Below are 14,731 nucleotides of genomic sequence, written 5' to 3' on the forward strand. Positions count from 1 at the left end.
TCAGATTGATTCTTCGCCTTGCTGTTTCTCCCATTGTTATAAATCAAAGAAGGAACTCCCCCACCCATGGGCTTTTATAATGAACAAGTAGAATTTATCCAGCACTCCTGAAGAAGAATCCTGGGGAGAGAGGATTATTCTTACTCTGACCATCTTTAGTGGGCGGGAAAGGTTGTTATGACGCTTGAAGCCTGGAAGAAGAGGAAAAGGAAAGAAAAAATAAACTGTAAAAAGTGACATCATGGCTAGAAGCAGGTGAAGAGCCCTAGGAATTAACAGATATGGGTCTATACTCTTCTCTGTATTAAGTAAGAATCACATTTTCCTTTCTACAAAATGACAAGGTGGAAGTGAAGTCTCCATATTGCCTCTCTTGCTGTCTAATTCTAAAATGTGTATTTCAAAGTAAAGTCAGAGAGTGAATTTCTGATTCTAAACCTGAGTGGGATGTTAGAACTGCTGTGAATAAAACACAATCATGTTTTGTGTTAAATAGACTCAAAATTCTTCGAAGTCAAACATTTGATGGTCCTATTTTGAATTATATGCTTCATGGGTTAAGAAGCTAAGATGGTTCTTTGGTGAAAACTCAATGTTCTGAGTCTCTTTTTGCATATAATTCACAGAAAATAAAAGTGTGGAGGTCTGATTCACTTCTGAGACACATTTCTTAACTGATAGTAGTTTTAAAACTCTGTCTACAAATGTGTCAACCAAATCAAAAAGTTTTCTATTGTGCATGGGTATATTTGAGAAAAAGAATTTTTTTTTTTTTTTACAAAAGTTACAACTTTACTCTAGATAACTTTTATAGAATAAAGGTTGATTTTTAAAAGATTCAGACTGACAGGACGCATCGCCAGCAGCTATCTCCATCGTTCCATTTATAAACTCAAAGCTGTTTTTGACTCGTACTTCAAGTTTACTCAGGGAAGTAGATTCTGAGCTGCTTTAATAAAAGGTCCTGGAGCCAGAACTTACAGAGGGTAGGGTATGTACTAGCTACTCTGAAGTGTTCTTGTTGAAAGAAAATAGGATCAATGCACATGATATAAACAGAAAAACAAAAAGCCCGGAAGAAATACTGAGAGCACAAAGAAGTCTTTGGAGCAATCAGACTATGGCTTTCATATGCCATCTCCGGTCCCTTCCCTTCAGGACAACCCACCTCCATTGTGTAAGAGAGCCCAGTTCACACACAATGAAAAGCATTCTGGTCTCAATTAATAGTCATCATCATCATCATAGACATAACAATGGTATTATGGTCATAGCGAGAGTAATAATGTACCTACCACACTGGATAATTTGTGAAAGGCTTTTAATTATCTGGATGCTGTTAACCAAACTCTCTGACAGCACATGATGTTCTAACTAAGAGCATTTTTACCTGGTTTGACCAAAGATAATCTGCACAAAAACATCAGGGCAATATGTTGACAAGACATTAAATTTGCCACTATTCTTGAAAGTAAACTACAATTTCTATAAAACTGTAGTTATAGCTTTTGTACTTTTTCACATTTTAGGGCTCCCGCTGGTGCCAACCACTGCCCATGCTATCGCAAGGGCACTGCTATTCAATGACAAGTAAGTATTGTGTTTCTTAGTTAACATATTTGAAAATAAAATGCAATTGTATTGATGTATTCCCTCCTCTTTTTTTTTAGCTGCTGGCTGAGTGTGGACACCAACCTGCTTTACATCATCCATGGTCCTGTCATGGGGGCATTAGTGGTGAGAATTGCTTTTTAAATCCATTATTAACAGTTAATTCAATGATAATCTATAATAAGAACAATTTGAGTCTTTTTAAAAATGATTTTTATTTACTACAATTGGGTGGAGGGGCATAAGCTCATTTCTATACAAGCCATAGCAACAATATAGGTGTTCTTTTTTTTTTTTCAACAATTCTATAAATTCTCCTAGTTAAAGACCAAAGGTCAGGATGTTGCTAATAAGAAAGTGAAAGACCACAAAGTCCCCCTGCAGCATTTTTCCCTGGGCTTTGCCAAACTAAACCATCTTCCATTTCACCTTTGGTCCATGAGCTATCATCATAACTACTACTGAACATGCACTTAAAGCATTTCAGGCGCTTCACATACCTTGCCATGCTGTTACTAATAGCAGACCTTCCAAGTGGATACATTGAGACATTTTACTCATTAGGAAAACTAGACCCAAAGACTCAAGTAAACTCACTTAAGATCACATGACTAAGTAAGAAGTTGGGCCAGGAGAAAATATGACTGTCTGAATCTATATGCAAGCTCTTTATTTCCACCCATGGTTTACTGTATGTTGGCCATCATCAGAACCATCAAATTTAAAATTTAGACATTATTTTCCCCATTAACCTCAAAGATAGTGTTTTCTTCAGGTAAGAGTAAGAAAAATAAAAACAGTCGGAGTCATAGACCATATTCTGCTCCTGCACTGAAGCAGCATCCGTTAGTAACTGATCAAATTGGGTTATCACCCGGGCTGTCTCCTAACTTTCCTGGCCTTTCCAATGCAAATTCAATTTCTTTTGCCATTTTTCAGAGTAGTGGTGTACTTACTAGTTCAACTGCGCTCACAAGGACCTACTAACGTGGGTCTTGAATATTGACACAACACCCCATAAGAATTCAATTTTTATTAAAGGTCTCTTTCCTTTCTTGAATTTTTGGGGTAATAACATTTATTTCTATTCCAGGTAGAAGAATTATTCTAATTATTTTAAAATAAATGATCAATTAAATTTTAAAAACAACCTTGGTTTTTTTTTTTTTTTTTTTTGCGGTACGCGGGCCCCTCACTGTTGTGGCCTCTCCCGTTGCGGAGCACAGGCTCCGGACGCGCAGGCTCAGCGGCCATGGCTCACGGGCCCAGCCGCTCCGCGGCATGTGGGATCTTCCCGGACCGGGGCACGAACCCGTGTCCCCTGCATCGGCAGGCGGACTCTCAACCACTGCGCCACCAGGGAAGCCCACAACCTTGGTTTTAAAACTAATCTTCACAGCCAAAAGTAATTTGTGATCCACTAGAATGGCTGATATTAAAAAGTGACCGTACCAAGTGTTGGCAAGGGTGAAGAGCAACTGGAATTCTCATATAATGCTGGAGGGAATACAACATGAAGCCACCTCTTTGGAAAACAGCGTGGCAGTTTCTCAAAGTTAAACATACACTTACCATATGAACAGGCCATTCCACTCCTAGATACTTATTCAAGTGAAATGAAAACATGCCCACACAAAGACTTGTATACAAGTATTCACAGCATGCTTATTCATAATAGTCAAATTTTGGAAACCATTCCAATTTCCATAAACAGAAGAATGAATAAACAAATTATGTATATGTATTATTTATATAATGCAGTACTACTCAGCAGTAAAAATGAATGACATGCCAATACACACAACACAAATGAATCCCACAGATAGTATGTTAAACCAAAGAAACCAGACACAAAAGAATACACACCATATATTACTCCATTTCTGTGATGATAGGAATCAGCAGTTGCTGGAGGTGGGGTCCGGGAGTTGTTGACTGCAAAGGGGCGAGAGGGGACTTTCTGGGGTGGTGGAAATGCTCTTCTCTTGCTTGGAGTGGTTGTTACACAGGTACATACATTTGTCTAAACTTCCCAAATGTAAACTTAAAATCTCCATTTTATTGAACATACATTACACCTCAATGAAGTGATTTCTTTTGAAAAGTGTTATTAGAAAAAAAGCCTGGGTTAGCTTTCTCCACTGCATAAGCTTTACAGATAAATTTTTCAGCCCTCATTTTACTTTTAGTTAAGTAGTCCTGCCTAAGGGAAAAATCTTCATAATGAAAAGATAAGAAAGAGAAATCTAAAAGTGTCATTTGACTTCCTTTGTAAAAATTATAAAAACCTAAATAAAGAATAAAATACCTTCCTTAGAGTTGAACCTTATATACTTACATATACAGGAAATTATTTTCTCATATAGGGAAAAAGGGGGGGGAAATGTTAATTCACGTCTGTAAGAGTATTTGGCTCTACTGATGCTCCGTGTTCTCGTAACATGGAGCCGATTATATTACCTCTCAGGCAGCCACTTGTGTCCTGTGTAGGTGCTATCTGCTCCCCACACTGGATAAACGAGAACTGAGGGAAGTGGTGTCCTTCAGGGGCGCTGACCTGGAGAATTTGCTCAGAACAATCATATCTTTGCAGATCAACTTCTTCTTTTTGCTCAACATCGTCCGGGTGCTTGTGAAGAAAATGAAGGAATCCCAGGAGGAGGAATCGCACATGTACCTGAAGGCGGTGAGGGCCACTCTGATCCTGGTGCCCCTGCTGGGGGTCCAGTTCGTCGTCCTTCCCTGGAGACCTTCCCACCCAGTGCTTGGAAGGATCTACGACTATGTGATGCACTCTCTGATTCACTTCCAGGTAGGGAAAGCACTTATTCAACCACTCACTCAGCTAGTTGGTGCAGGGCCCACAGTTTTCTGGGGCTCCTCTGAGATGAGAATGACCCTTTAGAACACGTGTTACCCGGAAGGTAACACGTTACCTTCTCTGTCTCTCTCACTGTCTGCTTTCCCACGTTTTGAATCTTAAAATTGGGCAAGGAGACAGGAAACAGGAGGTATGAGCTTTGAGAATACATCTTTCGAGAACAAATATATTTGTCCAGAGACTGACCCACTGCAGAGCTACTCCCACAGTGCTTTTTTTCATTCATTCATTCATTCACTCACTCATTCACTTATTTATTTATGGCTGCGTTGGGTCTTCATTGCTGCGCGCAGGCTTTCTCTACTTGCGGTGAGCGGAGGCTACTCTTCATTGAGATGTGCACGCTTCTCATTGCGGTGGCTTCTCTTGTTGCAGAGCACGGGCTCTAGGCGCATGGGATTCAGTAATTGTGGTATTCAGGCTCAGTAGTTGTGGCTCATGGGCTCTAGAGCGCAGGCTCAGCAGTTGTGGCACAAGGGCTCAGTTGCTCTATGGCATGTGGGATCTTCCAGGACCAGGGCTTGAACCCGTGTCCCCCTGCGTTGGCAGGCGGATTCTTAACCACTGCGCCACCAGGGAAGTCCCTCCCACAGTGCTTTTGACCTTTCCTTCCCCTCCCCAGCATCCGAGGGCCACATTTGGTTTTGCTTTATTGAGGGGACTGTTGAAGACTAATGTAACCAGTGCCAATTGGCTTTCCAACCTGGATTATTATCAGTATAGTCGCTAATGCCATGAAAACACAGGGCAGAGAAGCAGATGTTTCTATCAGTGTGAAATGCCAACACTGGACCCCGAGCTGGCATCTATATCCCTCTTAAACTGGAAGCCAGTTTCCAGTCACTTCACTTCATTGCCTTGGCTCTCATTAGAGAGGTCAGAACCTTGGAATACCTATATTTTAGCCATCCCTACAATGTCAGGCAGACCACAGAGAACGGGTATGGCTGACACTCTCACGTTGTCCAATCAGAAATCATCATAATTATAGCTACCATTCACTAATATGTAGCACTTCATGTGTGAGGTAAGTATTTTTATGCCTATTAAGAATAAGGAAATGGGCTTTTCTGGTTAGTGGCAAAGTCAGGAGATATAACTCTAAAGCTGACCTAAAATCTCATAACTTACAGCCTCCAAGCCAACAGCCCAAACTGTGAAGGAAACCAGGTTTTGTGAGCACTTTATTGCTTCTGCTTTCCTATTACTCCCAGGACCCTCAGCTGGTCCCACCCATGCATATACTCTGTCTCCCATACAGTAACTTTCAGACCCTCTTTTCATAAATACACATTGAATTGTTTTTCCAGGAGCTGTAATGAATTTGCACAGAGCATCCACGTCTCCTGCTCTGTCACCCTCCGTCGGTCAGAGGGATGTCAGGAATCCATCTTTGACAGTTTAGTGACTACATAGGGAAATGTATCCAGGTCTCTTCTCATGTGGGAGAGAATGGAGCAGCCTCTTGGGGGTCGTCCCAGGTGGTCCCATGTCTGCCACACAGGGGTGGAGAGTGGCTACCTTGTTTCCGTTCACTTTGCTTCAAAGCCTCGTTGAAGGCACAGTGTGAGGTACTTTGAAAGCAAGGGTGGGACATGGCGTGTCCTAAGGCAGAAGTGGGTCTGCTACAGGCTCTTAGGCCAGAGTTCTGCTGTCTCAATTATTCATGTCCAATTAGTTTTATTTTCTACTGCTGAGGCTTAATGTGAAGAAAGAGGTCAAGATTAATAGGGCTTAAAATTAAGTTTAGGAATTATTTTAATAATCTGATCTATTATTTTGGCCATTTCTATAGGCAGTTAAAGCCTGGACACAAGGAATCTTCTGAGTAGTGACCCGAACCTCAGAAGTTACTTAGTCCACGTCCTTATTGGAGAGATGGACTTAGCTGTGGGAACAGTACTGCACTAGTTCACCATGAGGACACAGGGCAGAGTCGCCCACAGCCATGCACTGACTGTGACACTTGTGCTTGCAAAAGTTTTCTCTACTAAACGCTACAAGATCTCAGTTTTTAAGTGTTTTAGGTACAAAGATTCTTTTCAAATCCCCTGTAACCAGCATATTCTGCTATAAATCTCCACGTTAAAGGCCGTAATATGTTAACCAGATTGACGAGAGTAGTCTTTTTAGCCAAGCAATAGAATCCTAACGAGAAAAAGGCATTTCTAATGGAATATTCTTGTAGTGAAGCACTGAACATGAGTGGTAGTAACTTTCATCGAGCCCTGACTTGCTATTGCCGTAGTGAAATGTTCCTCTCCAGGTCGTCTGTTTATATGGATTACTGACAACACAATGCACACAAAAATAATTTCAACTCTCTTTTTCCTCCTCTTTTTAGGGACTCTTTGTTGCCGTCATTTACTGCTTCTGCAACCACGAGGTAAGCGTGTGTTACATGTAATACCGTCACTCGTGTATATAAAGCCAGCACTTTACAGTCTCCAAAGGGCCTCTGTGCACTTTTCATTTGCTCTCACTTCTATAGGTGACCTTTCAGGGTTTCATGACTAGCTGGATCATATTTTTTTCCACTACTGCAAGTTGAATCTTACCTGTGCTTTTGTGTGGTACAACTGAAGATATTATCCAGACAGGTAGCTAAATTCTCATTTCCTTGGATGGTACCTTAAGCTGGTCGGCACCGTGAGCAGCAACAGTGAAAGCTATTCTGGATTCCCGTAGAATCGAAGTCACATCCCCATTCCCTTTGGAAGACCCACCTCCTCACTAGGGCAGAACCAATATCCAGCCAGTTTGTCCTGGTTCACTGCCCTCTTTTCCAGTTGCTTGATGCCAGTGTCATACCACTTATTCAACGCTTTGAAAATCACCCTGGAGTTAAGACTCAAAAGGGAATAAGTAATTTGTTATCTGAATATTTAGATCAGTAAAATCTAAAGATCCACATGGCCAGTGTTTTAAGGGTTTTTTTAGCCAGAGTTCCCTTTCTTCCAATGATATCTTGCCTGGGAGCCCAATTTGTAAAACAAAAGTGGAGCTGCTTAAATTTGTACCAAAGAACTTCCAGGGCTTCAAAGAACATGATTTGAAAGCTCCCTCATTTTTCAGGTGAGAAATCTAAACTCCGGAAAGATCACGTGACTTGCCCAATGTCACAATCATAGTTTATAACCAGGACTAGAACCCAGATTTCCTGATTTCCAATTAAATGGACTAAATCTTCCACTGCACGGCATTATGTCTATGACTCCTTCCTGAAGTTTTGTTAGTACGCTTTCTTGAGTTATACATCTCATAACTTTTAATGTAAAAGTATGTGATAATTTTAAATTAATTCCTATAAAGAATAATTTTATACCAAGGCAAATCACATTTTGTTAAAAGATCAATGGGGCTTCCCTGGTGGCGCAGTGGTTGAGAGTTCGCCTGCCAATGCAGGGGACACGGGTTCGTGCCCCGGTCTGGGAAGATCCCACATGCTGCGGAGCAACTAGGCCCGTGTGCCGTGGCCGCTGAGCCTGCGCATCCGGAGCCTGTGCTCCGCAGAGGGAGAGGCCACAACGGTGAGAGACCCGCGTACCGCAAAAAAAAAAAAAAAAAAAAAAGTTCCAATCCTGTGTGGTCATTTTAAGGCCTGCGTGTGTGATGTGCTGCCAGGGATCTTCCGAGGAAGATCAACAGCTGTTGCTGTTGATTGATTTTTTTTTTTTTTTTTTTTTTTGCGGTACGCGGGCCTCTCACTGCTGTGGCCTCTCCCGTTGCGGAGCACAGGCTCTGGACGCGCAGGCTCAGTGGCCATGGCTCACGGGCCCAGCCGCCCCGCGGCATGTGGGATCTTCCCAGACTGGGGCACGAACCCGTGTCCCCTGCATCAGCAGGCGGACTCTCAACCACTGCGCCACCAGGGAGGCCCTAAAGTGTCTTTTAAGAACAGTAAAAACTAATAAATAGATAGGGCTTAGGTCACCCCATCTTTATATCAATTTCTGTGAATGAATATCTCTGCCTTTTGAGTTGGCTCAGGTGGCATACAAAATAAATGTTTTCATCTAAAATAATATCGATACAGGGCTAATATAAAAATCAGGTTCAGGATGGGCATACCTTGAAAACACGAAAGGCTTGCATGCATTTGTAAAAATACTTCAATACTGATTGTGTCTTATCCATGATGCCGTCTTTGAAGTGGCAGGCGTAGAAAGCAAGGCCAGAGGTGCTCCTAACAATTGAAAGTCTCTAATTCAAGTATGTTACCTCTGCTTTTGGAAGAAACCATCCCCATTTTAGTTAGTATCATGTTACTGGGGGAATGTACCAGTGTGACATTTCTAATAACACTGAGTACTCTGCCAAATGTCATATCAGCTCAGCCCCATGGATTGCAGGCATCTGGGCCTCCTGTGAGCTTACTGTCTTACAACACTGAACATGGGCAGGGCGCTTACACATGCAGAAGGTGATTTCCAGCCGCATGGTTGTGATCAGGCTTTGCCTGGCTGAATGTTACATTTTAGCAGAGATCTAGGGAGCTAATATGTCAGTTCTACAAAGAAGATACAGGTTTTAATTTTTGTTTATTATCCATATGTTATCAGTGACTCCTACTATGGAAATGGATCAGATAGTCAATGGGTAGGTTAAAAGCAGGAAAGGAATTTTGAGGATTACAGTACGAGGAATCAGGAGATGAGCATGAGAGCACGCTTATGTAACAGACATTTCCCACAACTTTTCCAAGAGTGTGGACATTGACCACCCAATCATTTCAGTAAATTGTTAATTAAGTATCTAAGAGACCACAAAAAGATGATTACACCTATGGAGAGGCCCAGTTTTTCTAAGCAGTAGCTTAAAAATTGGGAGTACTAACAGCACAGTGCAGGTTTTCCATTTTTCTTGCCCATGTACTGTGGATAAAATAGTTTGTGGATCAAAGCAGCAAGGTCTAGAAGGATCTCAATTTAATAGTCACAAATTGAAATGTGTGAAACCTAAAATTTTGTTTATTTGCTGTAACTTAGCTTGCTTTGAAGAGCTCATTCCACCAGCCTCTAATAGTTTACAACAGTCTCTTTCTAGAAAATATTTAGTTCAAAAGCCTTTGAACAAATGGGCAGCTGGTTTCCAAGTATTATGCTGGTACCCCCTGTTGAAGTTCATGGTGGCTCCCCTCACTTCTGAGGACCCTAGAGATCCTTTCACTCTGCAGGCCCCAGCCCGATCCTGAGACACCAGTCCTCCCTTCCAGGCCACCTGAGGAGCCTGGAAACTCAGGCCCCTTTCTTCACCTTTGTGAAGGGCCTGTGAACCTGTCTTTAGTATGTGCCATAGTCACTGCCACTCCACTGCTCAAGCACCGTGTTGGACCTGGTACCAGGCCAAGAGTGGGACTTCTTTACAAGGCTATCAATTTTCAGGACTGTGCTCTCAAGCAAAGAGAAAGACCTGCTGTACAGGAATGTTTCTGTTATTCCTTCCTTTCTTCTCTCCATTTTTTCAAGTATTCCCTCCATGAAGTGGAAATGCAAAGTCATTTGTGTTTCTTTATAACTCTCTCTCCTCTTCCTCTGGTGGGGGGGGGACTGGAAGGGCTCTGTACTTACCACTTCCCCTTCCTGTCTATAAGGGACTCTCCCTATGTCATATCCTGCATGTTTGCTATAGTATTGCTTTTATTTCTTTAACATCTTTATTGGAGTATAATGGCTTTACAATGGTGTTAGTTTCTGCTTTAAAACAAAGTGAATCAGCTACACATATATATATATCCCCATATCTCCTCCCTCTTGCGTCTCCCTCCCACCCTCCCTATCCCACCCCTCTAGGTGGTCACAAAGCACTGAGCTGATCTCCCTGTGCTATGTGGCTGCTTCCCACTAGCTATCGATTTTACATTTGGTACTGTACGTACGTCCATGCCACTCTCTCACTTCGTCCCAACTTACCCTTCCCCCTCCCCGTGTCCCCAAGTCCATTCTCTAGTAGGTCTGCGTCTTTATTCCTGTCCTGCCCCTAGGTTCTTCAGACCGTTTTTTTTTTTTTAGATTCCATATACATGCATTAGCATACGGTATTTGTCTTTTTCTGACTTACTTCACTCTGTATGACAGACTCTAGGTCTATCCACCTCACTACAAATAACTCAATTTCGTTTCTTTTTATGGCTGAGTAATATTCCATTGTATATATGTGCCACATCTTCTTTATCCATTCATCCGATGATGGACACTTAGGTTGTTTCCATCTCCTGGCTATTGTAAATAGAGCTGCAATGAACATTGTGGTACATGACTCTTTTTGAATTATGGTTTTCTCTGGGTAAATGCCCAGTAGTGGGATTGCTGGGTCGTATGGTAGTTCTATTTTTAGTTTTTTAAGGAACCTCCATACTGTTCTCCATAGTGGCTGTACACTATTGCTTTTAGTAAAGTTCTATTTTCAGACCACTTCATATGCAAAAATAAGTTTTTCTATTTAGACATTTTTTCTCTCAATAAAACTTAGTTTTCAAAAATATTGTCTTTCTAGAGACTCAAGAAAGCTTTGGGACTCAAAGCTAAACAAGGCTTTCTTTGTCCTAGACAAAGGAAAAAAAAATCAGAACTCCTGGGATAAATCCCACTTTCCATTCAGCAGCACATAACTGCAAGTGCTTATAATGAACTTAACGGGAAAACAAAGGCCAAAGATAAAAACATCCAAATTCAACCACGAACGTTCCAACCTGAGTTTCTTTTTTACAAATATAGAAATGGAGCCCCCAAATGTTACCAACCTTATACAGTTAGTTAATAGTAGAGCCAGGTGTAATAATTATGTCTTCAAGCCATCAGACCAAGGCTCTATTTTTTAAAGTTGACAATAAATTGACATAATCGAGGAAATGTGAAGTGATCTGTGTTAATTGCTTTTATAACGAGCAATGAATTTATGTAATTCAAAACTTTGTATATTAGACTTACCCCATGGGCAACTCCTTCCATTTCTGATGCTTTTCAGGAGCAACCAGAGTCTCCCCTGTATTTTTCAGATTCAATGCTCACATTCTTGTGATCAAAGCAGCGTTAGGCTCAACCTGTGGTATTGCAGGAGATAATTGCCCTTATTAAACTGTATTAAACTGAAGTGTCTTTCACATGCTGCTAAGGGCCTATTCTTACATGTGTGGTTTACAAATGGAAGCAGACTGCCATCTCCACACAAAAGGATAGGTTATAACTTTGGAATACAATTATAGGAGGCTATGAACATTTCTGTAACAATTTTAAAAAACTGAAATAGACTTCAAACTTTTTGGCCTCATGCTGGGTACTTCAGTAGTATGCATGGATAATCCAATGGAGATTGTTTTAAAAGGACAGATGAGGCAAAACAAAGACTTCCTTTTTTTTCCTGCTGGGCACTGTCTGCCTCGGATACCTCTAAATATCTGTGTTGCATTTTAGCTATAAAGACAATGTTGGTATTTAAGAGATGCTGAATCCACAGAAACTATCAGTTCCCTTTGTCTGGGGACATTGCTTCTCCAAAATTATGCTGAGCCAGTATATTTCCTAATTCCTCAACAGGGCACTTGATAGTTCCTGGATTATAAACCTGGCATTTAAGGACCTGTTTAATAGACGGTACAACCCAAATAAAGCATCACTATCTATCTCTTTGTTAGTCTCAACAGGAAAATACATTGTAAAGAAATCCAAAGTTCAAAAGAGAATTGGAAAGCAATTTAAATATTTACTAGATTCATGAAGAGGTACTAAAAGAGAAATTTCATTGCATGGCAAAAAGTAAAATTTACTCACGTTTTTTATCTGAAAGTATAACTCAGTAGGGATGCTCTTTCCCAGATATATTCAGCTGTGGTTTCATATCAGTCCTTTCTGATATAATCAGTCTAGTCTCTCTTCACTTGTGTAGCTCTCCCTACTACACAGATTGCAAAGCAAAAGCCCAGAAACTGATAGGGAAACATAGTTGTCTTCTTGGGGAGTGAAGTGAAGGACAAAGTGAGTGATGGAAGGGGAGAGTCTGAACTATTTATTCATTAATACCTTTAGTAAACACCTTTGTATTTGAAAATATATTCCTAGGGTGATCTTCCCACCAAGAGTATTTTCTTTCCTTTTCCCAAAAGATCCAACAACACCCTTTTGCCAGTGCAAATCACAATGTGAAGAAAACTTTCATTTGCATTAGCATCAGATATTTTACCAGGCTGTAGAGTACTCTTTGTGGAGACCTAGCTTGGAATATATGAGAGAGAACTGAACATGAGATCAGAAACTATGTAATTAAGAGCTCTTTTTTATTTTCTTAACACTACCACCCTCCAAATATATATATATATATATATATATATATGTGTGTGTGTGTATATATATATATATATATATGTGTGTGTGTGTGTATATATATATATATATATATATCTCCACACATATGACGTAAGAGTTTCCTTTAGTCTAAAGACCTGAGGCCACCATCCTGCCATAATAAGAGTATAATAATAGGAATAATAGCCTCCTTGTATGGTACTTACCTCTTAGAAGCCACTTTGATTCATAGTGCAACAATTTAATCCTTCAAACAGCTAGGTGAGGTAGAAGAGTTGTACTGAAGAAAGGAGTCTCAGAGGGGTTAACTATCCTACCCAAGATTTCATGGCTAATGTGGGCAGAATCAGTTTCTTGACCCAAAGTTCAATACTTTTTCATGGCATCAAATGAGACCCAGTGAAATGGCCTTATCAGTGGAAAAGGAAAGGAAAGGTGATGTGATGTTACCCAGTGACAACCATTCCCTCCCACACAGCTTGTTGCTGGTACAATATTACAAGTGGTTGCTTCTGATAATTTCCAAAATTGCAACCCATGGGAGCTCAAGAGTAATTCCCCAAAGCATACACCACAGCGTGAGAGAGAAGACCTAATCACAACTGTAGATGACCTAGTGGTTTACAGTTCACCTCAGGGAGGAATTCAAGTCTCTTCCTCAAATTCACTCTAGCCAGTTTTAGCATCCCACCCTAATACCACCAGACGCTAAGGCACTAATTACAATACGGTCATGGATGATCATTTTCTTGGCTTAAAGAGGGAGAAAATCATTCTAGAATGGATGTTGACAACCATTCAACAAACATTTGTTGAATAACTGCTCTATGCCAAACACCACGACATCTGGTAATACAAAAATGAATAAGACATGGTTAGTTAACCACTAACCAGCTTTAGCGGGCACACCCCATCTCAAGCCACGTTGGATAAAGGAAAATCAACAGTATGAGGCCATTATCATAAAATCCAGAACTGTGCAATGGTTTCCATATATTTTTTTCATGACCGATAATGTATAGATTTAGATAAAAGCTTCTGCTGTATCAGAGGTTGTAGCAGATAAAAAGGTTTCAAATTCTGTCTCCCTAATATGGCGTGGATGCCATATTGAATGTGAAACCAAGTCAAATTTTCATTCATTGACTGTAAGAGCTAATGAAGAAACCTTTGCTCAAAACAGCAAATAACCTTGGCAGTGGTAGTTGAGGCAAGTAACTCAGTTCTCCAGTTCGCAGATTCTTCTTCCAAGGTGGTATATTCCACAGGCAGAGCATTTACCACACGGCCCTTTAGATGAGAATTACAGTTCAACCTCCCCTAACCTCTGAGAAGCTCCAAGACCTGTGCTCATGAACTTGGCTCAGATCATTTCCGACCATTGTATGAACACAAGGTTCTCTCTTCTCTTCCAGGTCCAAGCTGCTCTGAAGCGTCAATGGAACCAATACCAAGCCCAGCGCTGGAGTGGCCGCCGCCGCGCCAACCGTGCCGCCAACGCTGCCGCCGCCACTGCTGCTGCCGCCGCCGCCCTGGCTGAGGCTCCTCAGATGCCTGTCTACATCTGCCATCAGGAGCCAAGGAACGAGCCCACCAACAACCTAGGCGAGGAGGGGGCTGAGGTCACCGCTATGGAGGGGGCTGAGGTCATCGCTATGGAGGGTGATGAGGTCATCGTTACGGAGGGGGCTGAGGTCATCGCCATGGAAATCATCGAGCAAGAGTCATCCGCTTGAATCTGACGCAAATACAGCATCGTGATCACTGAGCCCTCATTTCCTGGGAGAAAGACCAACCATGCTTTTACAGTGATTTCCATCCTCCCAGGAGCAAACATCTCATTTGTGAGAATTATTAAGTGCATTTGTCCATAGTGAACCTGAAGAAAGTTTTACTTGGTACTGTTGCTTCCGGGAGACAGTCTCAGAATGGAGTCTCC

The 14,731-nt window shown here is 41.4% G+C and overlaps 1 protein-coding gene across 1 annotated transcript in view; it reads left to right on the plus strand.

The window, feature by feature from the left end:
* CALCR (calcitonin receptor) overlaps positions 1-14,528 on the plus strand; it is a 65,679-nt gene extending 51,151 nt beyond the window's left edge. Inside the window, exons 8-13 of the mRNA XM_073809707.1 lie at positions 1,530-1,590; positions 1,671-1,737; positions 4,205-4,423; positions 6,837-6,878; positions 14,208-14,414; positions 14,487-14,528. Coding sequence (XP_073665808.1) covers positions 1,530-1,590; positions 1,671-1,737; positions 4,205-4,423; positions 6,837-6,878; positions 14,208-14,414; positions 14,487-14,528 — 638 coding nt within the window. The remainder of the gene's footprint in view (positions 1-1,529; positions 1,591-1,670; positions 1,738-4,204; positions 4,424-6,836; positions 6,879-14,207; positions 14,415-14,486) is intronic.
* The last annotated feature ends 203 nt before the right edge of the window (positions 14,529-14,731 follow it).

Source organism: Tursiops truncatus, chromosome 9, assembly GCF_011762595.2.
Source record: "Tursiops truncatus isolate mTurTru1 chromosome 9, mTurTru1.mat.Y, whole genome shotgun sequence".
NCBI classification, from domain to species: domain Eukaryota; kingdom Metazoa; phylum Chordata; class Mammalia; order Artiodactyla; family Delphinidae; genus Tursiops; species Tursiops truncatus.